Source organism: Rhamphochromis longiceps, linkage group LG6 (assembly GCF_057381845.1).
Source record: "Rhamphochromis longiceps isolate RC_006_pf linkage group LG6, R_longiceps_female_GT1.1, whole genome shotgun sequence".
Taxonomy (NCBI): Eukaryota; Metazoa; Chordata; class Actinopteri; order Cichliformes; family Cichlidae; genus Rhamphochromis; species Rhamphochromis longiceps.
The window spans coordinates 4,929,405-4,956,188 of NC_140562.1; the positions used below are offsets into that span (position 1 = coordinate 4,929,405).

General features: G+C 43.5%; 1 protein-coding gene across 1 annotated transcript in view; it reads right to left on the minus strand.

Moving 5' to 3' along the window:
- The window catches only part of tenm3 (teneurin transmembrane protein 3), a 179,457-nt gene that overhangs the window by 143,683 nt on the left and 8,990 nt on the right, over window positions 1–26,784 (minus strand). The window contains exon 2 of the mRNA XM_085409014.1: window positions 1,183–1,350. Within this exon, the coding sequence (XP_085265140.1) occupies window positions 1,183–1,342 (160 nt within the window). The 5' untranslated portion in view covers window positions 1,343–1,350. The remainder of the gene's footprint in view (window positions 1–1,182; window positions 1,351–26,784) is intronic.

Genomic DNA, 26,784 nt, shown 5'->3' on the forward strand with positions numbered 1-26,784 from the left:
TCTGATCATGTTTAGATGATGCATATATAAGGAGATGACTAGTTCTCTGTTTCTCCCACACTCATGTCTCTTTCTCACCTTCTTTCCTTCCAGGTATTTTTCCTCTTGATTTCCCCCCTTTCGCGGCCCCTCCTGGTGTAGTCTGAGTAACTGTGATAGTCTGAAGATAGGAACTATCTTCAGACTATCACAGTCTGTTTCCTATCAAACTCCCAACTATGACCAACTCAATAAGGGGCCATTGCCCAGTCAAAACAACTCAGCATCTGGTGCTCGTCACTATCCACAGGCAAACATATCTTGGATCAGCTGCAGCCAGACTATTAGCTTCATGCTAATACTAGCACAAACATGTGGAGAGACACCAGGAGAAGCTCTGTCATCAAATGGATTTTATCGAGAAATACGCTTCAATCAAATTTTAAACAGAAAGAAGCTGTCATCAGTGAGGTGTAGTAGCCTTTGTTTCTCTACAGTTGTGACAAGAGTCCAAAGTTTTGGATCTAAGCAGCTTTTTTTTCTGTGCTGTGTCTCAGTTTCCAGTTTAAAAACATCCAACCGAGCCAATCCTATCACATCAGCTACAGAAACACACTGGGGGCAGGGACTTTATCAGATAAGAGTGATAAAGCCATGCCCAGAATTGCTATTACAATCAAATACCTGCTAAATGATATTTGATTGTTGTAGCAATCAATTAATAAAGAGACATTTTTGGTCTAATGTACAGGTATTTGGGTCCTGTAGTGTTATTGGGACATTTAAACATTTTGTTTAGTCACACTGCTTGTATAAGAACTAGAAAGGATGTGACAACGTATTCTGAAGAACAAAATAAAAGTCCCATTTTAAATGTGTGTGTTTGACACAGTCAAACAAGAAAACAGCAGTCATCGTTATATTTACCACTTGTCATTTAGAGATTAGTGACCTTTCGCCACACTCCCAAATCTACATGCTGTCTTTTGTGTTAATACAATCCGTCAGCCGCTCTGTGACAGCAGATTAATGTTCAGGTACAGAGGCTTGATGATAAAAACATACAAGGAGAAAACACGACTAACTTCCACCAAGCCTGTTACCCTGGGAGTCGCTCCACAGTCATCCAAATAACCAGCTGCAGCTCACATGCTGAATCCAAAATGAGTGCATGTCTTTAAAAAAAGTCTAAAGTCTCTTTACCACATGTTACGGCTAAGTACAACCGAGCAGCATACTCCTCTTCCTCCTCCTCTTCCTCTGAGTTAGGCTCAGGTATGTTGGCTAACAGCGGGTTGTCGTGGGGATTAGCTGACTGTGGATGTGATTGGTCAATGACAGATGGGCAGGAGGGGGAGGGCATGGGAGAACCTATGAAAGACCACATGAAAGAAAAAAGGATGATGAATGTGGAGAATGAACAAAACATCTTTGAAAAAGAAACGGCTGAACAATGAAGTATGGTGACGCTCGCTGATGCTGTGTTACACACACAAAACACACTGACAGGTGTGTGTCTTTGTACTACACAGTAAAACAATAATACAAGTGATCTTAAAATTCATCAGTTCTGTTGTAAGAATATGTGAGCAGCAACAATTAAAGAGCTCATGTGCAGCGTCGCTTCACTGAGGTGATTAGACAGGATGGTCGGCTCAGCACCACGTAACAAAGGCTCCGGTGCTGCGCCTGCTCGAGACCAGTCTCAAAACCAGCTGTGCATCCGTTTGGTAACGTTGGCATTTAGTGACTTCTGCTTGGGTGTGTACACATTAGTGTCTGTGTGTTTCATTCAAACAGAGAACTCGTCCACATTTGGAATCCATTCAAACGTGTATTTAAAACGACAAAAGCACCCTTCATTAAAACATTTCTGGCTATTCAGACACAAATGTGTTTGTTTCTAAATCTCACTCTCACATTAAAGTGAAATACAAACTCAGTGTTTGCTTATTTGCAGAAACAAAGCTGCAGTCTTGTTTGGCACTGACTGCAATTCACCTTTCTTAAGATTTCCCACCTTATACACAGCAAAGCTGCACAACGATCAACACTAACAATGGGCTGTGAGCTCAGCTCATGATGGTTGAGCTTCGACACAGAAATGCCCTCCTCGACTCCCCAACCCCACCAGCCTTCCTCCCTGTCCAGGATGTGCACATCATCACCTTTCAAAGTGGCCACTGGCCTGCAGGTGCAGACAGACTTGAGTCCTGGCCTGGGAAGGAAGCTCTTCTGTGTCACGAGAACTGTAACACTGTGTCTCACCCGAGACTAAATCTGCCTGTGGAGGAAGTCGGTATATTATGTAAGACACAATATTTATTTTAACGTATTCACCAACAGTTTCTGCAACTGTTCGTACAGTGGGAGGAAAAAAGATTTGTTTGGCTGTACGTGAAGGTTCTCAGTCATCCAGGTCATCGTAGTCTCATCTGAGCAGCTTCAGAACTGGAGAAGCTTCTTGGATGAGAGAGGTGAAACGTCTTCCAGCAACTTAAAGAAATCCAGATGCTTTTCTTTCCAAGCTCCTTAGACGATTGCTTGCATAATTTTTAAGTCATACATTGATTTGCCTGTCAGTGAGTCAAATAAGTATTCCGTTACAACCCATCGAATATTCTCACTCTCACAGATCAATTACAAATAGTCAACCTAAACTCATCAGTTACTTCCATTCCAACCCCTGCAGCAGCATGGGCAGGACCTAAGAGCCGACATCGGGGACAAGACTGTAGAAATGCATGAGGCTGGACGGGCCTACGAGACAATCAGCAAGAAGCTTGGTGGAAAATCATATCGCAGTAGCCTTAGAAGAAAAAACAGGGCCGCGCTATGAATTCTGGGACACAGCTGCTTCTTCTTCTTCGGGGTTTAACAGCAGCTGGCATCCTTGTACACGCAGTGCTGCCATCTTCTGTTTCAGTCCGTTATTACACTCTTAAATCCTGCTACTTATTCCTGCGTCTTTTGTGATCTTACTAAGCTTCAAACGACGCGTCGACTATTAAATCAGTCGTCGACGATTTTGATAGTCGACGTAATCGTGGCAGCCCTAGTTGAGAGCGATGCTGTCTGCATGGGACATCAGTGAAGAGGACCTTGTTGCTATAACAACTGACAACGGCCCAAATATTGTGAAAGCTGTCAAGCTCAATAAATGGACACGGGTGCAATGTTTTGGGCACAGGCTGCACCTGGCAATCGGTAAGTGTGTACATCTTAATATATTTGGGTGGTGACATCTGGTGTGTTTTAAAGTGACTTTAATTCTGTGCGTCATATTCAAAATTGAAAGTATTAATGTTTGAATAATGTTTATATAGGCATAAAATACTTAAGACTGCTGAGCAGCAGTGTATCCAGAAGGTTTTTACAGAAGACTTATTGTGAGCCAGTGTTGATCATGTTGTGCTGTGAAATGTAGCAAAATACATGATTTTTAAAATGTTTTATTACTGTGCCAACCCTTTTTAACTTTGTAAATTAAAGATCCTGCCTGAAACCTGACATGGTCAATATGCTTGTGTTTCTTAGCAAGAACCTGGAGTAAACACTACTCAGGTAAACATCTACAACAGTAGTTTGATTGAACCGCTCAGGATACCAAGTCTGCTGCTGCCCCTTTTTGAAGTGCCCTGTTCAAGCCCTGCCTAATTTTAACTATCAGTGTTCTATTGAAGTTTTTTGCAAACAGCACTATTTAATGTTTTTGTTTAAGAGTTTATAGTTTTCACGAGTCACATGGCAGTGCTTAGTATTTATTATCGTTTTTTCTGTGTTCAATTGACATTTGTGTTTGTGACATTATTTGTTTACAAGTTATAGTACCTCAAGGCCTTAGCAGAGATAGGCCTTTGTCCATGACGGCATTACATTTGCACAATCATTGTTTACTTTGTGAATAGCCAATGTGAAACACATTTATTATTAAACTATTTTGTTTACAAGGGATACACATTTTTTAGAGAGCATGGTTACATATTGTATCCTACACTTTTTATTTTGTTCAGTTAATAAATCTTAACCACTAAAAGTACTTACTACTATTGTCTTCATTTATTTTCAGTGACATTTTACAGTCCTTTAAAGTGGTAATAATATAATTGCAATGAATAGGTCTAGGGGGAATAATATTATCAAAATAACTGGAGGAACTATGCTGCCTGCCACAGCCCCATCAAATGAAGAAAACAAAAACGTTTGTTTCTTTGGCACTTGGGGTGGTTATCGTCCATTTATCGTTATCGAGGTTAACTGCTCAATTTATCGTGATATTGATTTTAGGCCATATCGCCCAGCCCTACTCTGATGGATCTCCATTTCTTACTCTATGATTCGTCAGAACAGTCGCAGTAATAAAACATAACAGCCTGCTTCCTTCCCATATTACAGTTTTTGCTCGTTGCTTGAACACTATAAACCCATGCTTAGACTAAAGTAACACAACTTGAAGCTTTTGTTACCATACCTCAAACACATGTACCCATACCTTAAACAAAAGTGCTGCTTTGCACTCTGGTTGCAATTATGCAACACACTTACTCCTTTATGCAACACACATGGTCCTGCATACTACACTCTATTTCATACATAAGACACTTCGTTCAAAAATGAAATTTCAGGGTGCCATTTGGAAAACACATGTATCCAAAATACAAAACACATCGGGTAATTGCAACCACTCAAATATACACCTGAAGGCACTTACTTGCAAAACTGAACACCAATTAGCCAACCACAAAAAGCCCTCAGTTTAGCCATTTCAAGAACTTTGCAAGCATGGATGGAGGGAGAGGAAGAGGAAGAGGAGGAGGAGGTCAAAGAGGCCATGCACAGACCCATATTTCTGATGATATAAGAGCAACTTTAGTGGACCATGTCATCAACCACGGCCTGACTATGAGGGAAGCTGGGCAGAGAGTCCACCCACATCTAAGCCGCTTCACAGTGGCATCTGTAATAAGAAAATTCCGACTAGAAAACAGGTCTGTCTTCATCTCACTGCCTTCTACTCTACTCAGATGGTTTTATAGTACTGTTCTACAGTTACCATATCAAGTGTGCAGCGTACTGCAGGGTGCTAATGCTCCTTTTGCAGCCAAAGTGGTAGTTTCTGTGAAACATACCATGATTACTTATATTGAAGTACAGTGTTGTACAGTGGATGATACAGTATATACAGTAAAGTACTGTAAGAAAAATAAGCAAACCGATGACAATATGTGGTTGTATTTCTCTAGAATGACTCGAAGACCTTCTGGGGGAGGACGCCAACGCCTGTTCACACAACGGCAGGAACGGCTGTTGTGGACCTAGTGAGGGCAGACAATGCTATGCGTCTCCACCAGCTACGACGGAAAATACTTGCAGACAGGCGAGTGTTCAGCAACATAGACCATGTGAGCATCACCACCATCAGACGCATCTTGGGAAAACACAGCATCACCATGAAGCAGCTCTACAGAGTCCCATTTGAGAGGAACAGTGACAGGGTCAAAGGACTTCGAGCTGAATATGTACCAATATGCCTTCTGAATGAACAATGGAAATCAAAGACTGCAGTGCTTTATATAAAGTAGACTAGTGTGTTCCCCCTGCTCTGTAAGTGTTTGCATATGATGCAAGTATGTGTCATTTTGTCAACAGAGTTACATTTTGACAAAGGAATGTCAGGTTTTGATAGCAGAGTTTAGGTTTTGAGAGTAGAGTTTCAATTTGGTGCAGATGTGAATGGTATATTTCCCAGTGTTGTGTCATGTTTACTTGTGTTTAGGGTTTTGGCACAATGAGCAAAGTTTTGCAAAATGTGTTCAGGCAACGGGCAAAAACTGTAACACAGCTGCAATAACATTTTGACTAAAACCAGATAAAGACCCTACTCTACCTACCGACCTCTGTCAATACCCACATTAAAGTTATCCCTGAGTCACTTGCATCTAAGTTAGAAACAGTCCCTGAATAAGTCATAACGACCAAACAGGGTTCGTCAAAGGCAGACGTTCTACTAATACATTTAGAAGGTTATTCAACCTCATTAGCCTGGCACCGCGACGCAACGCTAAAGCAACAGACGAGATGCAGAAAAGGCCTTTTGGTCTTCCTTTTCATGGTTCATGGTTTTGGAAAGTCTTTTATTCATTGGATAAGAACTGTATATAATTCACCAAAGGCCACAGTCTCCACTAACAGCATCATATCACAATCTTTCACCCTGTGATAGGTTGAAATCTTGATAGGTTGAACGCTCAGCTTTTCAGCATCAACTCAATCTGCTGTGTTTGGAAGCAGAGCTGAGTATGACCCAAAGAACACTGTTTCTACAGCCACGCATGGAGCTGGAAACATTATACGTACTTCTGCTAAAGCTGCAGGATGACCTCACCACACTGAGGGTCCAACGGGCCACGACATGTACCGTTGGAAGATAACAGAGACGAACACAGCCAGAACACGGAATGTGGGACAGTCGTCAGGCATGACAATGACCCATTAAATGAATTTTCAAAATAAAAGTGCAGGGCTCACCATTTTGAGGACGTCGTTGTTGTTATGGACCTAACTTTAGTTTTAGACCGTTTTCTGTCTATCATTCAAAATAAATGTAAATTCATTTTGTTGTTAAATTCAATTTCAATTTATTTATTTATTTTATAATTTTTGTTTATTTGTCATCGTATTTTAAAAGGTTAAAACTCTGAAGGCAGTGGACAGCACATCTGCAGGCTGCAAGTGAGTGTGTGAAAACTAGCTGCGTACCAATTTGATTATCATCTAAAGACAAATTCTATTCTTAGGTAAAGGCTACAGTATTGGAGCGAGACCCCAAAGACCCGATAATCCCCTATTATTAGCCTGAGGCAAAAGGCAAACAAGGGTTATAAATTGTTTAAAGTCTATGTCCTTCTGTCCTACGGTTCAAAGAAGCAGTGAAAAAAGGGAATGCACATAAAAAGGCATGAACTACTTACGTCCATTAAACAGTTAATGCCATCATGCTGCAAGCATCAAGTGCATTATAGTAACTCCAGCTAATCAGTGTCCACTGCTTTAACCAAACTTCAATATGTGGGCTCCAAATGCATTTATTACTTTATATGCTATACTGCATAAAAGTTATTTTGATTATAAGACCATACAGTGCTGTGTTTCATGTAAGAGCTAGCAGTGTTTTACACAGTGATGAGAAATGAGCTGTTTCTGAAAGGCTGATTGGACTCCACAGAACATGTGGCCTGGAGCCACTTCACAAAAATCAGATAGTTCTCTATACCATTATACTTAATATAGAGCCAACACTAACCTGAGCAGAAAATCTGAAGGCACTTCCCACAGTACGATCACTCACAGTGTGAAATACAGGAAGTGGAATCATTACAGTTGGGTTAAGCAAGGACATCACACACATGCTAACTAGATAAAGAGCTATGCCTAAACATCACATAAGCATATCTATCTATCTATACACAGACTCACTATTTAAATAAAACCTTTGTGCACCTTTCCCACAGCCACTGAGATGTGAGGTTCAGACAAAATGAGACAAATTTGAATTCTTCTTGTCTTACAGCAACTTTGGTCAGTCAGTAAAACGAGTGCAGGTCGATCTGCCTCCCTGTGTCTCTGTCTCTCTGTTGTGCAAGTTTGTGAGATGGTGTCATTAGGGCTGCACGATTAATCGTTAGAAAATCGCGATCTCGATTCATGCTTATGTGCGATCTCATTTCCAAATGACAACGATTAAAAAAAGAAAAGAAAAAAAAAGACGACGACGATTGTACTGCATTTTGATCCGGGACGTACTCTGCATGAAAACAAGCGCTCACTCTTCCTGCTAAACAAATGACAAGGGCGGAGCCTTATACCACGTGATACAGAAGCTGTGGTGTGATGCTAAAATTAGCAGGAAAAAACCACGGAGAGCACGTCAGGGATGACGAGAAAGTGACAGGAGAAAATCCGTCCCGGTCAACCACCCAAACATCAATAACGGGAACCTTATACAGCACTTCCCTATACACGTCGACCTCCCGCAGGCACAAAGAAATTACGGAGGCTATCACTTATCACCTGACCAAAGATATGGCTCCATCAACACTGTGCAAAACGAGGGATTTAGGAAAATGATCAACACCCTAGACAAACGCTACACAGTGCCGTCCCGCAACTATTTTTCTATTGTTGCACTACCTGCTCTGTACACGCAGCGTCGAGCAACGGTGGAGACGGAATTTCAAGCAGTACAACATTTTGTTGTTTTTATGTTTATTTATTGTTTTTATGTTCAGTCGCAACTGTTACGAAGTTGATGTGCAGTTAATAAGTGCAATAAATATTTATACTGGAAAAGAAAATCGTGAGAGAATCGTGATCTCAATTCTAAGCCAAAAAATCGTGATTCTCATTTTATGCAAAATCGTGCAGCCCTACTGTCAGCCTTTGGTTATAGATGACTGTGAGCTGGTGAAAATCCACTCTGTGCTGGGCAAGGCAGAAAGACCTCAGCTACAATGTAACAGAAGCAAAACAAACAAACAACAACAGAAAACAGCAGAAACCCACAAACACTAGGCTGAACAAACATTAGGTTTGGTGTCAACAAACTGATTTGTGCTACAGTGACCGAACATAAGCTGCTGTGTGTTCTGTGACATATAGAAGCAGCGCTGCTTTGTGTAATAGCTGTAGCATTTTCATGTTAGAAAGGAAAGGAAATTTAGACTAGTCATAATATTTCCATCAAATACTCCAGTGTATAATCAGCCGACACAAATACGCACAGTACGGACGCACGCACACGTATGACGTCCGTCCCCTGGCAGCAGAGGTTTTGCTCATGTGGCCTTTGGAGGAATGATGTGTGTGTGGGGTATAAATTAGGCCTATCCATAGGGTACCACGAAACAAAGAGCAATATGTTGCCGTCTCTTTCCACAGACACACGGAGCAGCCGCACAACCAAACACTTACCAGTCTCTCCGAGGCAAACTGGGAAATGTAAACTGGTGAGATTTACGTCACAATACTATGTTCTTGTTGTTTCTGGAGTAGTTTAGTTAATAACTGCCTTTTTAAATTAATGATTTGTAATTGTTTTCTTCGTCACCATGGCAATGAGGCTCAGGTGGATCAAAACTCTCCTGAAAACCAAACAAAAAAGGAAAAACTTCACAAAGGAAGGCTCCATCCACAGGCTGAAACCAGTTGCTCTCATATGTTTGACAACAAAAATGCATAATTCTGTTCAACTGTCCTGTCTCTTAACTTTCAGCTCAGCTGCACAATAGCTTCATGTCAGCGATTATCAAAGATAATCACCTCAAAATCCAAAGCATGCCAAGTTATATTAATGTGCACCCCTCATGGATGCAGTCACACAGCGACCCAGCACAGTCACACAGGGGCTCAGCTACTCTCTGACATCCTAGTACATAGGTACACATGCTCAATCATCCAGGTAAGTAAATCCCAAAAGGTGGATCCTGTTCATCTGGACGTAGCGTTTCATCATCATCCAAGTGACTTCTCAGCTGACTGCAGGTTTCCCCAACCTCATTAGTATGCATGGTCATTTGCATATATGCATATTAATGAGCAACACACTGACCTCATAGCCCATTGTTCATCCAGTTGGCTAGTGTCAGTCATCGTGCAAATGTACTGTTTATCAGGTTGGGGAAACCTGCAGTCAGCTGAGACTGATGCAGTCACTGGGTAGAAGTAGAAGAGTCATGTTGATGTTGAAAGAGTAACTTGCTCTACATTACGGCTGAAAACAGTCGACCATTGAATCCAAAAAATATCCAAAAATAAGTTGGCCTTTAAGCCATAAATGTCTTTGGCCAAAACGTAATTTGAGTGCTCGACCAAAGAGAAGCACTGCAGCCAGGGAGTGGATCCAAGCCCCTGTGGTGCTGAAGAATTTGTCCTTCTGCACTGTGGAGGCATCCAGAATGAGAAGAAGTTTTGTGTTTTCCTCTGTCCAACAAATGAAACCAGTATTAATGGGTTCAAATCGAACAATGCTTTAAAGGTGCACTGAAAATGAACCGCAGATAACCTGAAACATGAACCAATGCAGGCGCCAGCTTCACTCAGTGGGTAAGCACAAGGCAGTGACCTGTGGCCTGTGCTGCATGTCTCCACTACAGCCATCAAATCGAACAAGCGCACTTTGCACCCAAAGATGTGACTGAAATGATTTTTCCTCTGTGATAACTTTGAGCTCTTGTCACATCATATCGAAGGACACAAAGCCAGCGTACAGTCTACACTGGCCAGTGGCATTAGTGGCATAGAGCACTGAAGGTAAACCAGACAAACCAGGTCACCCACACTGCGTGAACACAGAGGCCAACGCTTCACTTTTGTCTCGAGTGCCTGCTTTGCTTTTACCTTGACAGCTGAAGGGGACCTCCAAGGCAAGTTTCCCTCTCTCACTGTGTGTGTGTGTGTGTGTGTGTGTGTGTGTGTGTGTGTGTGTGTGTGTGTGTGTGTGTGTGTGTGTGTGTCATTTGCTGACCTTACATCTCTGAGTAGCTTATACTGTTCTTCACTTCACATCGTATGATATCATGTAAGTCAAGACTCGTGTGCTGGTTTATCCCATTCTCACACTTTAGCACCCAGCTGTTACAGCCTGCGTGCTGCGTTCACGTCACAGTTTTAGATCAAGCCTATAGCCAGGGCTGCACATCAGTGGTCTGCAGGTGCGCATGCGCTGTCAAAATAAAAGATGCGCACCAGACAAGAAGCTGCAACGCGCGCTTGCGTACATGAGATTTTCTGGAGGAGGACAGACATTTGTTTAGAACTCTTAAAGATGTCGAACACCAAAGTAACTGATTAAAGGAGCTTGCTTCTTCAACATCTTCTGGTGCGCATCTTTTATTTTGACAGCGCATGCGCACCTGCGGACCACTGATGTGCAGCCCTGACTATATCTCTGATGTAGCTGTTAGGAGCAGCCAACTGCACCCAGGGCCAGGAGATGTTTGCTTCTTGTTGCACACAGACAAGTGAAGCGTGTGTGCTTTTGTGCACGTGTGTGTAACCTGGTGCAGAAAAGCAGAGGCGCCTGTCGTACTGTCAAAAGAAAACGGCCCCACGGAGAAATACCAGCTTACACAGACAAAAACTAAACACACACTTATGAAGAGTCACACACTTCCTGTTTGTCTTGAGTGGCTGTTCTGCTTTTCACTTAAGGCTGACAGTGACCCGCTGAGAGGAGTTTCTCTTGTGTGTCATTTGCTGCCTTACAAGAAGACGGAGTATCCTCTTTGGTCTTAGTCTGCCTCGTCTGTCATACCAAAAGCAGCAGAGAATGAAATACAAAGGCTACTGTGTAAGTACCTGCTGATGTCACTAGCACAGAAGCAAACAGGGCCAGTCTTTAAGTGAAGCAGCTTCCCTGAGCAGTGATCTGCTGAAGAGTCCTTGCTGTGTTTCAGAGAGACAACTGTCCACCGTCCAGCACAGTACGGATCTAGTTGCTCCGGTACAACTGAACCTGCTTTGAAGTGTATTACTCTGTTATCCAAACACTACTTGTATAATAATAATTATTACAGGTTACTGTGAGACTGTATCAGTTCTCATCGAATCCTAACAAACAACACTGGGGACGGCTCTAAATCTGCTTCTGTCCCTTAAATATTCAAAAGCAAGATGTCTCAAATTTACAACTACTTCACTCTTGAAACTGAGACATGCAAGTTAACAACAAATGTTTGGATACCAGCTGTCTTACATCTGCGTCCCCACACATGTTGAAGCTTTAAGTATTTCTTTAAATATATTAGGGCTTTGAAAGCCCTAAAACTGAGCTGTGTGCCCTGCAGTGTGTGTGTGTCTGCTCCAGTTACCACCCCTAAGGAAGCAGATTCTGATTCCTACTGTTTGGACTTTTGTCAACATGCCAATGCAGCATTTATCATTTTAGGTGTCAACAACGTTAATAGCCAATCTGACATTTGGACTCGAGCAGGGAACAAGTGCACTCACAAGTATCTGCAAAGAGTCATTAACTGAATGATAAATAATGATGTGAAGAAGTTATAGCCTGATCACCACTTTAAATATGCTTTATTAACCATCAGTCAAAAGCACATATTCCAAAAAATGTTCTACTAATAAATGAATGCACAGTATATGATACACAGAGGTGTTGTGGATTAGAACATTTGAAATTCTACAAATGTAATGAGTTTGTGCTGGATTAATGTTCTGCTCAGCTGCTGTGTCGCTGCTCTGTTCACTGACCAAATGAAATCATCTGTCAATGACAGCGTTAATCTCTCAGTGTGCGTGTACAGCTGTCTGGCCCGTGCTTGTATCGGAGCATCCTGCCTGTGTGTGTTTGCTCACATGCATATAACACATACAGTACTTCCACTTTCTGTGTGTCTGTGTGTGAAACAACGTAGAACAGATGGTAAAATGCAGATCACCAGTTGCAATAACCGTCTGCATTTCACTAATTCATAATCATCCTGACTGGAGCGAAAGGCTTTCACTGTGACACGTGCCAGTTTGTGCTGATTATACTGGTGAATATTCACTGTGCTCACCTCTGATTCACCGTTTCTCTTCACCTCCTCCAAACACACACAGACCCAAATATATTTTTATGTGTGTGCACTATACACTATCAATTGAATTCAGTTGTATTTATATGGTGCCAAATTACTACAACAGTTGCCTCAAGGTGCTTTGCAATGGAAGGTGAAGTCCCTACAATAATGCAGAGAAAAGAGAGAGAAGCCCAACAACTGAGCAAGCGCTTTGGTGACGGTGGGAAGGAAAAGCTCCCTTTTAACAGGAAGAAGCCCCCAGCACAACCAGGGATGGTTATTGTCCACGACCTGTTGGGGTGAGGGGAGGAGACAGAGCAAAGACACACTGTGGCCAGATATTGATAATAACTAACGATTAAATGCAGAGCGGTGTGTAAACACATGGCGAGTGGACCTGGAAGCTGAAGGCTCTGCCTCCCATTCAGGTTTAAAGATCCTTAGGATAAGGTTCAGCATTTACCAGCAGTGAGTCTGTCAGCACGACTCTCTGGAAGGAATAATTGTGTAAAACGACAGAAAAACCTCTGGTAGCTCATTGCCCACATTTGTTTTGATTTTCTGTTTTTTAAACTGTAGCCATAAAAAACAGACATTTCTAGAGCAGGAAGTGAAAAACAGAAACGTTTCTGTCATTTAATCAATTATTGCATTATTACTAATTACCATTACTAGAGTGAACGGCCACGAGGGAGCTGAAAAAGCTGTGAAAATGCTGTTAAAAGTCCAAAATCCATGCTAGTGCTTGTTTGTGCACGGTGCCAGGTGAGACTCATTTAGACACCGACCCAAGGCTTTGTGCTGCATCTCTGCCATTCAAAGACACTTTGCATATAGTTTATTTTATGTCGTAGGCAACACTGAACTGTACATTTAGTATTTTACAAGGAAGCATTTTTTATTCAGGTCTTACTTTTATGAACGTACCACTACTAGCGAGAGCACACTCGTGCTGGGCAGGTCTGAAACCTTTTGTCCTCCACAGTGGAAAAAGGCTGAAAATAAAAACGGGTGCTTTGGCCAGCTCCTGATTCTAGAAATCCTGCACTCGGTCTCCAGTATCACTGACATGCAGCCAGATGTTGCTCATTTCATATTTTCACTCATTTCTTTCTTTTTCCTGACACGCCTGCATTTAAATCTCTGTTTTTGCATGCGATTGGCTGCATGGTCAAAATAAAGTCCCATGGATTCTCAGCAGGGCATCACATAGTGACGGGCCATTAATAACTGATATAGTCATACTGTCGGCCACATTCGGCCCGCGGGCCGTAAGTTTGACACCTCTGCTCTAAAAGGATTCCCCACAGAGGTCTAACCCACGCCTTACAGTTCAAGGGTAAGAGATTTGCTGAACAAAAGCTAAACACCAGCTTGTTGTTGCACATTCATGCAGAGGATGTGGATCTATTGTTGACCATTGCACAACGTCTCTCCTGTTTTCATTGGTTTCTTTCCGATTCACTTTGTGTCAAGATCGAATGAATATGACGCGATGCACCCTGCAGACATGCAGGCAGCGTTTACCCCACCGTGCCTAATGGTGCATTAAAAAAAGCCAAAAGATTGAAAAAAGTACATTTTTTCTGGTGGTGTTGAGTGATGCCACTGTCACTCTATTTTAAATCACTCCTCCTTAACTCCATGGTCACCTCTGTATGTGTCGGACAACAAGAACATGCTTAACTCAGTCAAGTGGGTCAGCAATTAAAAATGGCAATGCTGACCTTGCTGTCAATTCACATAGAAATCTACTGCTGCAGTGTTTGTGCAGTTTTGTGTACATGAAGCACTGTGCACCACCCACTGCTCCGTCTTTTCCCTCCTGTGAAAATGGCCACACAGCCAGGTTCCAGGTCACCCTTTACTGTTAGTGATAAGGTTAGCTTGTAGGAGACTTGATTTGTTAAACCCATATTTAGAAAGTGATTCCCCAGCAAACTGGAGGATGATAAGAAGTTGAGAAAAATATGCTTTGTGGAATATAAAGAAGAAAGGAGTGCACAAAAGCATTTCAGAAGGATAGGACAGGTCAGGAACAGCTGTGTGGTGTCTGCATGTTCTCCACGTCTGTGTCTTTGGGAGGAAACCAGAGTACCTGTGTTAGGTTAACTGGTTCTAAATTGGCCTGGTATATGAGTGACTGTGTGTCTCTCTGTGATGGCCCTCTGACAGCTGAGATAGGCTCCTGCCCTTTGCAAGCTTGAACTGGATAAAAGGAAGAAGATGGATAGATGGTTAGACAGATAAGGAGCAGCTGTGCTCCTTTCTCTTGCTGTGTGTTGGAGATATGTCACATCAAACTCAGGCACAAATCTTTGTCTTTGTGGTACACTGTCTTCTTCCTCTGTTGAGGATATGTAGCTCTCAATACACAGGTCTGTTTTATGGATAGACAACACTGACAAAATCTTTTGTTAATGCTCACTTCTCACTTCTCCCATGTCTTCCTCTGTCATTGCTTGCACTGTAATGTCACCCATTAAGAAGGAAAATACTCTTTCACAGCATGTGACAAATTAAAGGAAAATACGAGGCTTCCTGGGTTCATGCTACAGAACTAATGAAGGAGAGAGAAGAAAAGCTAGACCGAGCTGGACGCAGAGGGTGAGCGGAGGGCATCAAGGAACATCGCTCTATTCACTCGGCCTAATTGAGGGATTAAAATCTGATCCCGATCTGGTGGTTGGACCGCTCTCTCCGATTCTCCCGTTCTCATGCTTTTTCTCTCTTGTCTCTGCTTGACTGTCCTTCCATCATTTCTCCTCCGTTTCCTGGGAACTGTGCTCAGTGAGGCTAGCAGCTGCACGGATGTGCTTGTTCAGACTGATGGGGAGAAACAGTGATGACTGACACACAGAGAAAAAACGTCTTTCTTTTTCATCGTGATCTCAGCTGTGTAAGCCTCCAGCCCCACCGATTCTATCTGACTCCCCACACCTGACATTTCAAATAAAGATGGCCTTCTAAATTTTCATTTTCATTATAATAAATGCCCCTTCTAAACTGGACAGAACTGCAGTAGCTAGACGAACAGGTAAAAACATGGCAACTGCTTCAAATGATCTTGGCACTGCTTCAGGATTCTTCTACTTACAAGCAATTTGGCTTCCAGAGCTGGCAGAGATGGACAACTGACATAATCCTTGCTGAAGCACAGCTATAAAGCTGTCAGATATGTTTGCACGAGGTTCCCGTGTCACTGCTGTTGTTTCTAATTTGCTGAGGCTCTTGAGCTTTGAGATGAAAATATCAGAAAACTGAACTGTGATTTTAGAGGTCCAGAAATGAAGGAATTAATCAGACACGTCTGCAGCACAGCAGTGTGCACAGATGAGACCTGACAACCCACACTGACATCGTGCAGCCACTCCCAAAACATAAGCTGACTGGACATTAGGGCTGCACGATTAATCGTTAGAAAATCGCGATCTCGATTCATGCTTATGTGCGATCTCATTTCCAAATGACAACGATTTAAAAAAAAAAAAAAAAGACGACGATTGTACTGCATTTTGATCCGGGACGTACTCTGCATGAAAACAAGCGCTCACTCTTCCTGCTCAACAAATGACAAGGGCGGAGCCTTATACCACGTGATACAGAAGCTGTGCCGTGTGATGCTAAAATTAGCAGGGAAAAAACCACGGAGAGCACGTCAGGGATGACGAGAAAGTGACAGGAGAAAATCCGTCCCGGTCAACCACCCAAACATCAATAACGGGAACCTTATACAACGCTTCCCTATACCCGTCGACCTCCCGCAGGCACAAAGAAATTACGGAGGCTATCACTTATCACCTGACCAAAGATATGGCTCCATCAACACTGTGCAAAACGAGGGATTTAGGAGAATGATCAACACCCTAGACAAACGCTGCACAGTGCCGTCCCGCAACTATTTTTCTATTGTTGCACTACCTGCTCTGTACACGCAGCGTCGAGCAACGGTGGAGACGGAATTTCAAGCAGTACAACATTTTGCGGCAACAACAAAACGTGAGACATTTATTGTTTTTATGTTTATTTATTGTTTTTATGTTCAGTCGCAACTGTTACGAAGTTGATGTGCAGTTAATAAGTGCAATAAATATTTATACTGGAAAAGAAAATCGTGAGAGAATCGTGATCTCAATTCTAAGCCAAAAAATCGTGATTCTCATTTTATGCAAAATCGTGCAGCCCTAGTGGACACTGACCGCTATGCTGTTGGTTCTTAATGCGATGCTTAAAACGGCACCTCTGAAGTGCTGTGAGCGATCACACGTGAAGCATGGCAACATCAAAACAAAAACATTTAGCACTTGTTCACACGTGAGGAAAATGCAACTTTATTTAGACAGCACTTGCTAAGGCAGCAGTTTACATCTAAATGAAACAGAATAATGCTTAAGAAACAGGAAGAGGAAGACATTGTATTTGATTTGATCCAATTAAAAATGGATACATAAGCAATTAGAAGATAATTAGAAAGTACGCAGCGATGATGAGAAGAGCACTGGGAGAGCGGGACATCACATAAGTGCATGCTAATAAAAATGTTTCAGGAAGTGAATGAAGTCACAGTGCAAACGACATGTTCACAGGCTGGCCAACGGAGACGAGAGGACTCCCAGAGGGGGAGAGCATGGCCGCCTTTAGATTTAAGCCTTGAATGGCCGAGACAGCCCCACCGAATAAACTGAGGCTGTGCACGGTCTCACAAGGAGTAAACGTGAGCACTCAGCTTGTAGCCAGATCAAAGCTTATTTTAGCAGTGATCAGTAATATTGCCAGTGCGCTATGGTCTGGTAAAGACAAGCAGGATACGAGTGATGTCGTGTGTCTGCTACAATCTCACTGATAGAAAGCAGACAGATGCTCGTTTGCAACAGAAGAGTCGCAGTAATAAGCCAAAAGTAAACAAACGTGTTTTTCTTTCCCTTTTCTTTCAGTGTTTTTACTGTTAGTTCGTTTTGATCTGGCATTTAAATGAAACAGCACTGGTTAAAAGGTTTAGGGGAACATGGATGGACGCAGAAGAATTCACACAGCGCTATCATCTGACACAAGCTGACTCAGACTTCAGGCTGGTGATGTCAAATTCTGCATACTGGATAGCATTTGCTGTCTTTGGTTCGTGTTCCTGCACAGGACTACTTTAATGGACTTGGCTGCAGTCAGCAGGACGTGTCACACCTTCCTCTGCTCTTGTGTTTCCTTGTATTTCTTTGTGCAGTAACCTGTCTCTGTCTCTCCTTCTGATGTTTCATCACATCATCTGTCAGCTACTCCTGCTGACACACACTTATGAGCCAAACTGATTGCTCATTAAAGAGTAACACAGCGTTTCAGATGCACGTGTACAGAGCGGTATATTTTTAACAGCAGTGTTGTTTACCTGTGTTACCACTGTCTAGCGAACAGTCTGTGTATGCGAGGGAGGAGAGTACAGAGGAGGTGAATATAGAACGAGATGCTGTTTGCAGCAGACCGGCTGGTTTCCTGCTTCCTGTTATTTCTTATTCTCCAAACACTAAGTTTCTAAGCTTCACTGAATGAATATGAATCGGGGCTGGATGCCTGATTTCTGCTTCAAGCTTCCTTTTTACTCCAAACGTGTTTTTGTCAGAGGATGTCGATCATAAATGTAATGTACACACATGCAGGGCTCCGGCGCTTCGTGTAACGCACGGCTGCGCAACGCGCCACTGTCACCCTGGAAACGTTTCACCCACGTGCGCGACTAAAATCTGACCTGTAACACAAACGTATTTATGAGACGCGTGTGAACAAAAAGTCTGACAACATGAAGCCCGCGCAGACTTAAACAGAAACACCAGCAACACGCGTTTGTTTTACACCGACGGAAGCTTCCAGAGGTGAGCTCAATCTGACCGCGTTTGAATGACACCGCGTGACGATACGGACGGGTTGAGTCTAAAGTACAAAAGAAAAAGTGAGAATTTCAAAACACAAGTTTACATTTAAAGTCAGGGCATGGGGTGTAATAGACCATACTTTGTTTTATATTTGACTTTGTTTGAAGACTTTTGTAACATTTCTCAAATTGAAAGTGTAATCATATAAAATTCTGTATTAATTAAATTGCATTAATATTGAAAAATGGACCTGAGTGTTGCTGTGTTGGACAGAGAATTATTATTAATATTAATGAACATCTACATCATCGTAACGTCTGTTTCGAGCAGCACAGAAACTTTGAATCAAAGCAAACCTCAGAACGCTGATGTGCTGCTTCTCTTCACTGCGCCTTTAAAGCCTGACACGCAAACTCACACAGTAACACACAGAAACACACAAATGTGCTTGAATATGATACACCAAAGCTGGAGCACGGTTATAAAGTTTTGCATTTAAGAAAACGTTTTCTTTGAAAAGCTAAATTTAATATGTAACATACATACAATCAAAGGCTCGGGGAGTTGAACTTTCTCAGATAGAAACCAGTGAGCAGTTTATTTTGAAAGACGTGTTTTTTTCTCCTTTGAATATTTATTGTTGTCCATTAGTAACTGGGCACTGGGCGATCGTGGCTCAAGAGTTGGGAGTTCGTCTTGTAATCGGAAAGTTGTCGGTTCGAGCCCCGGCTCCGACAGTCTCGGTCGTTGTGTCCTTGGGCAAGACACTTCACCCGTTACCTACTGGTGGTGGTCAGAGGGCCCGGTGGCGCCAGTGTCCGGCAGCCTCGCCTCTGTCAGTGCGCCCCAGGGTGGCTGTGGCTATAACGTAGCTGCCATCACCAGTGTGTGAATGTGTGTGTGAATGTGGATGACCAAGTAAAACGCTATACAAATACAGACCATTTACCACTAGTATGACAAAAGTATTTCTTATTATGAATCAATGGGATAACTGACACTTGACATATTCGATGGTTATATATTAACGTGTGTATTCCACTGACCTGAAAATTGAATTCTGAACAGCAACAAATGTCTTTGGTCAGTTCTGAATGAGTGATGCAGTCAGAAGGAGCAGGAAGCTTAATAGAAAATAAAATCTCTAAGAATCAGATTGCATCCTTTTGTAGAGTCAACCCATTTCATATTGTTGGCAAGGAATCAGCCGCACAAATCCAGCATGTTCATGTGTTCCTGCAGTAAAGCAGGCTGTTGTCATGTCTCTGTTCTGCTGCACGGCACAGGAGAAAGTGCTGCACTGCATGCTCTGCATGGATGGGACTTCAGAAAAAAGCTTTTGTGGTGTATTATCTCCACACTGCTGAATTCCTCTGACACTTCTTTTCACAAAAGTCTGTTGGGCTGTCAGGTCAGGTTAACGTGACGTAGCTGTAACTCTATCGCAGCCACACGTGTGGTTCGGCGTGCTGCTACTGGCATTGTGCTTTTGCACTGTCAGCCAAAACATGAATGGAGCGAGTTCCATTCATGTTCCATCTCTGGACTTTATACTGTCACATGCTCTTGAAGAAAAGTCATTCTGAGACAGTTATCAGTGTTGTTTTATTGCAGGGGCCTAATACGAATTCATTTGGTCCACGATTACGAGACGGCAAAGCAAGCTTTAGTCGGACGACACAGCAGGAGCAATTTGTGAATTACATCATGAATTACAAGCTAAAAAAACAATAGTACTAAAAGGTATTATGGCTGTGTGGGAGCAGCGTGGCTTCTGAGTCCAGCACTGGCTTTGCGGCTAACTCGCCGGGCCTGTTTCAGAGCCCTGTGAGTGGAGCTGTGATGTTGCTGAATTTCACGGAGGTGGCGAGCGGCCGGAGTTACTGCATAACTGGATTTAGCAGAGAGAAGATGGCTGGATGGATCGACGTGGCTGGTGAGACGACTGCTAGAAAGTTTCCCATGATGACCGGCGCCGCCGTGACGTTTAGAGTGTTTGGGTTTCTTGGATTGCCTGGAGGGAAACCGATGAAGCAGAGCTGTGCAGTTCTTCGTCTGATGTGGTGACGGACAAGAGCGCGATTGCAAGCAAAGGGAAGGAGGAGTAAGATGATGTTACTCTTGTAAGATAAACTGTATTAAAGAGCTCGAAAGGTGTTCGCACCGGGGGAGAACCAGGGGGGTCATATATAGAGAAGAACAGGAAGGGGCGTGTTTGGAGGCGTGGTCCTGAAATTCATTTATCTCCAATAATTGACCAGCACTGGGCATCAATTACAATTTTAACAATTAGATTCAACGGCGAGTAAGTTTGGTCCCAGCCAGTGACAACAGCACATAGTTTTCACTTACACACACTTCTTATTGTAACGCTTAGTGATCGAACACACACACACAAAATGCATGCACTACACACAGCTTTTGTTTACGCTGCAATATGGTGACTGCAGTACACAAACCAAATTTGAACTGTATTATGTGCACACACATATCTGCTCGCTGTCCCACATACCCGACACACCTACGTGCACTCAAGACGACAAAGATGCGCACACATGCAGACACACTAATGTACCTGAGAGGGACGCTGCTGTGATTTAGGTCACTAATCTGTTTCCGTCCACTCTCTTTCTCTTCCCCTGTTGCTCACCTTTCTCCTTTGTTCTCTTCAATCGCTCCCCTCTCCACTTCCTTTTCTCCTTTATACTGTCTACATGCACGTCTTCCCATCTAATATATTTTCCACTCTGTGTGTGTGTTTGTGTGTGTGCATGTGTGTGTCCAAGGTGCTCAGAAAAATATGTATGTAAGCACCGAGGCCTTGTGGTCGCACACACCGACTGCATTTCAGAAAATGGTTCTAAGTGCCTCAGTGAGACGCAGAAAAATGCAGACTGCTGCAAACAAATGTGCCGCTCTATAGTAGAGCAGGGCGATGTGGCCAAAAATATTTATCACGATATACATTTGAAAATTTGCGATAACGATATAACTGACGATATAATTGACACGAGACAAAATACTTTACAACTCCACAACTTTATTAGTGCAAAAAAACATCCATCCATCTTCTTCCGCTTTATCCGGGGCCGGGTCGCGGGGGCAGCAGCCTAAGCAGAGAAGCCCAGACCTCCCTCTCCCTCACCTCCTCTATCTTATCCGCAGGAACACCAACGCGAGATATAATCTCTCCAGCGTGTCCTGGGTCTGCCCCGGGGCCTCCTCCCGGTGCGACATGCCTGGAACACCTCACCCAGGAGGCGCCCAGGGGGCATCCTTGTCAGATGCCCGAACCACCTCAACTGGCTCCTTTCGATGTGGAGCAGCAGCTGCTCTACTCTGAGCCCCTCCCGGATGGCCGAACTTCTCACCCTATCTCTAAGGGAGAGGCCAGCCACCCTTCGGAGGAAGCTCATTTCTGCCGCTTGTATCCGCGATCTCGTTCTTTCGGTCACTACCCACAGCTCGTGGCCATAGGTGAGGGTAGGGACGTAGATCGACCGGTAAATTGAGAGCTTCGCTTTTACACTCAGCTCCCTCTTCACCACGACGGACCGGTGCAGCGTCCGCATTACTGCAGCCGCAGCACCAATCCGTCTGTCAACCTCTGGCTCCCTTCTCCCAAAAAGAAACTCCATCAATGTATTTTCACTTAAACAAGCAGCTGTTTTTTATGTGCATTAAAACTATATAAAAATGTAACAGTGCAAACTCCTCGCAGACAGTTTAACCAAAAGGTATTTCCAGAGGAAACTGGCCGACACATCCTCAGCATAACCATGTATAACATCCACAAAACTTAAAAAGAGCTTATACACACACAATACGGTAACATTATGTTGAAGCACAGTACGTATCACTCCGCGAGGCTCCGCCTACGATAGCCGTAACGCTCCCACAATCCATCAAGCGGTGCGGCTTCGTAGCTCAGCAAAGTCGTACTGAAACATTTGACAGATTTTCGAGCGCCGTGTACATAAAATCGTTTCGAGGTCAGTAAACACAACCAGAGTTCATACATAAGGCACACGGGATTATAAGGGGCTCTGTCGACTTTCAGAAAAATCAAAGGATTGATTTTAAGTGCGCCGTATTTTCCAAACAACACGGTAATAACGACGGCCCGCTAGCATGCGCTACCAAAAATAGTGCTTTGTTGTGTATCTGACGGACGAAAGCTAAACCAGTTCCACACCAGTGAAGCTGCAGCATTTTTACAAACCAGTTCAGGTTCATGGTTTCATTCAACGATCCACTTTCGCTCTTCTCATTCTGCGTCGCCGCCATGTGCGTATGTAAACATGGGCACTGCGCATGCGCGTTTTACCCATATTCTATCGCCATGTTTCATTTTCCTATCGTTGCCCAACATTATACTGGTATTACCGTGAACGGTACGATATGGCCCAGCCCTAGTACTACTAACACTGGCTAACTGTGTGAGTAGTCTTGTGTGTGTCGTATGCAAAAACAGCAGTGTTAGTGAAATCCTCAACAACTCCTCTAAGCATCACCATCATCGAGCTCCACAGACTCATAGACTCGTTGCACACTGAGTTGTGTAGCCAGAGTAAACAGACATGGACGCGTCTCACCTGACACTGACTAGCAGACAGAGGCGCACACAACATGTATTTTAGTTTGGATGTGATGGTAAAGAACCCTGAGAGAAGTTCTACAGTGCTATTAGCACAGTGGTTTCTCCACTATCTCTGTTTCTATCCAATAGAGAAAATGTAATTATACTCTGAGACTGTAGTTAAGCTGTATCCACCCTTCTGCATGTATAGTCAAATGAAATGCATAAATTAAATAAATCTGTATGAGATGGTGTAATTAAAAAGAGGGGAAAATAGACTGTGAAAAGTGTGTGTGTATTTTTGAAACTGTGAGGGGGCAGCGAACGTTATGCTACACATGGAAGTCAGCTTAATTGGTTGACTTTTGCTGGCCTCACCAGCAAAAGCCCTCTCATTAACCGCAATGGCACACCAACCACAGACACACGTGGTGTACATGCATTCACACACACACACACACACACACACACACACACACACACACACACACACACACACACACACACACACACACACAGAAGGTAAAGAGTCATCAGACTTGATGACATCATGCCAGCTGTTAGTGAGCTCATAGACAAGAAGATGCAGACTGTGAACAACGGGAATAAAGAAAATAGGATTTGTGCCCTTTGTCTGCTCTGGTTGGCTGTTTGTGCTCTTCACCACCTCTGTTTGTCACAGCACAGCTACCATCAGCATGCGCCAAGGAGAAAGAAGTCGCACTGATATCCTGCTGTCTGCTACTTTTTGGAAACCTAGATGCAGACAGGTCCTGAACAACACTGTCACTGACCATAAAATGCTGGATAATTGGATGTGACAGCACTGTTGCCATTCACAAGCTGTTAATCCTGCAGTATAGTTGCTTCCAAAGGACAAATATAGGCAAAAGGAGATGAGAGCCCCAGCTGAAACAAACAAATGAGGAGGAAGCCCGTAAATCCAGATTCAGGATGAGTACGTGATTTAAAATTATGCTACAGGTAAAAGAAACTAACTGTAACCTTGACAAAGATACAATTTTAGATTAATATAGGTTTTAGATGACAACTAACACTGAAATGAAATAATCATATGGTCCTTTGTTGGTTTATTTTAGGAGCATGCTAAAGCGCCTGTTATTGCCCAAGGTAACATTTGCAGTCGTACTTAAACAATACTGCTTTGTTTGTGTAAAGAACAAGAACGCGGAGAAGTGCTTTTACTTTTATTCCTTACTGTAATTACAAAAGACTGCAGAAGAGCTGCAACACGTCTTGTGCTTCAGTCGGGGGACGCGTTTATACAAAGACAAATGCAAACAAGTCAAAAGCACTTTGCACTGATAACACATCATCACAGGCACAAGTACAAGTTAAAGTAACTACCATCAAATAACTCTCTTTATAAAATCTGCCATGACACTTCCACACCTAGAAAATGCCAAGTCTTTCAAAGCTGTGCTTGTCATGAACCGAAGTTCCGAGCGCAGGCAGGACCCAGTAGCAGAACACACACACTAGGGTAGGAGCGAATAAAGAAAGTAATTTTTATTGCAACTAAAGGTGTCCCGTGAGGGTAGCCTGAAAAACAACGTATGGAACCAGAAGAAACCGAGGGACCGCGCAGGGAACGCCGAGAGCGGGGCTGTGAGAGGCTGTAAAACAAAAAGAGAGACAGATTACTGGGGTGCGGAAAAAAGGCAGCATACGAGGGAAGGTGGAGTGTGCGTCTCACGGTGATAGCCGGGCCGAGTGAACCAGAGGGGGGTGGAGCTCCAAAAAGGGGTCGAGACGGCGAAGCTGATGGTGAACCAAATCTCAGGCGGACAGGTGGACAGGCAGGTGGCTCGTAAACAAAAACACGCCGAGTTGTGATCGCTGAGAGGCGACTACGGACTGGCATGGAGCAGCAGGTAGGGCAGGATTAAATAGTCCACCTGATGATCGCCTGGGATGGGATGCAGGTGTGGGGTTAGCAGCCACGCTCGTGGGCGTGGACATCCCAGCAGCACCCCGGACGCCGGGCCGCGGACCATGACAGTGCTGGTAATTTTAAAACTGCTTGGTGTGCTTGGCTATGAAAGGCAGTTATGAGAAGTGGCTTCTTAACCACGCCCAGATAAGGTGGGTGCTCGTGCAGTATGCTGCCAAACATACAATATCACATTTGACTCATACAAATATGAAACTATAAAAAGCTGTAAAACATCAGTATTAGAAAAATAGTGAAATAAAAAATAAGGTTGATCTGTAGCAAAAGAGTGTTCAAGCATAGCCTTAGTGCAAGAGAACCTGTTTTACCACTGGCATGTGTGTATCTGCAGGGGGAGACCTTTAAAGCAGTTTGCCTGTTTCATTTTCTTATCGTTGCCCAACATTATACCGGTGTTACCGTGAACGGTATGATATGGCCCAGCCCTACAACCGACCCTGCATCTGTGAAGCAGCTGCCTACGCCGTCATACTCTGCGTATCATGCAGAAAGGGCAGAAGGTAAATGGAGAGACCTAGCTTAGTTTATGACAAGTTTATGTCCAAGAAAGTAGTCAGACAAAGTAAAACAGATGACACACCAAGTGGCAGCGCAGCTTTAAATCCAGTCACACTTCACTGTTTATCAGTTTTACTAAATCTGTGTGTCTGTGTGTGTGTGTGTGTGTGTGTGTGTGTGTGTGTGTGTGTGTGTGTGTGTGTGTGTGTGTGTGTGTGTGTGTGTCTGTGTGTGTGTGTGTGTGTGTGTGTGTGTGTGTGTGTGTGTGTGTGTCTGTGTGTGTGTGTGTGTGTGTGTGTGTGTGTGTGTGTGTGTGTGTGTGTGTGTGTGTGTGTGTGTGTGTGTGTGTGCGTGCATGTTTTACAAGGGACATGAGACCACCACTACACTGCATTAATAAAGCAAGCACTTGTGTCAACAAAGGTCAAGGCCACAGCGACACACACACACACTTCCTGTAAACTGACCCCATGGTGTGTTGGGGTAGCGACCTCGCCTTGCCCCTGACACCTCCCAACAAAGGAGCAGACTGAGGGAGGCAAAGGTTTGAAGGAGCATGAGGGAGTGGCAGGAGGGGGAGGCAGATCAGCCTACAAAGAGGATACGGGTTGAGCAAGCGTGTGTGTGTGTGTGTGTGTGTGTGTGTGTGTGTGTGTGTGTGTGTGTGTTTGGACTTTTTTTTCTTCACTAAATGAATCTCTGAGGTTTTCCAGTTGTTTAACCCCTTCTCACTCAGTGTGGAGTTCACTTTTTTAACCCCAGGAGGGGATTTACAGACAATGAATAAAGAAGAAAGAACACAAAGAACTTTTGGCAAATATTACTACAAATATTACTATTTAACAAATATTGGTGCTTACTGCACAGTGAGACAAATGAACATTTGTCACAAATATATATACATATTAGGGGTGCCACGATACTCGTATCGATATTGAACCGTTCGATACAGTGCTTTCGGTTCGGTACGCATATGTATCGAACAATACAACATTTTTTATTTATTTTATCAACTTTCCTTCTGACGATGCTGTATGTGTTGAGCGCTCAGTGGATCTGCGCTCGACAGTGCAGCCTAGGCGGAGTAGTCGAACGCAGATTCACTGAGGGCAGGGCAAGCTAGCGAGACAGAAGTTAAGCTCTCCTTGCAACATGGCAAATTGAACCTCCCCCACCCTCATTCAGATCTGGCGTTTGGAACTATTTTGGTTTTCATGTGACGTATGACCCTGAAGGTAAGCGCGTCATGGACTAAAGTAAAACAGTATGTTGGATGTGCCACGCAATGCTCAATTACATGGGTGGGAACTAGTGCGT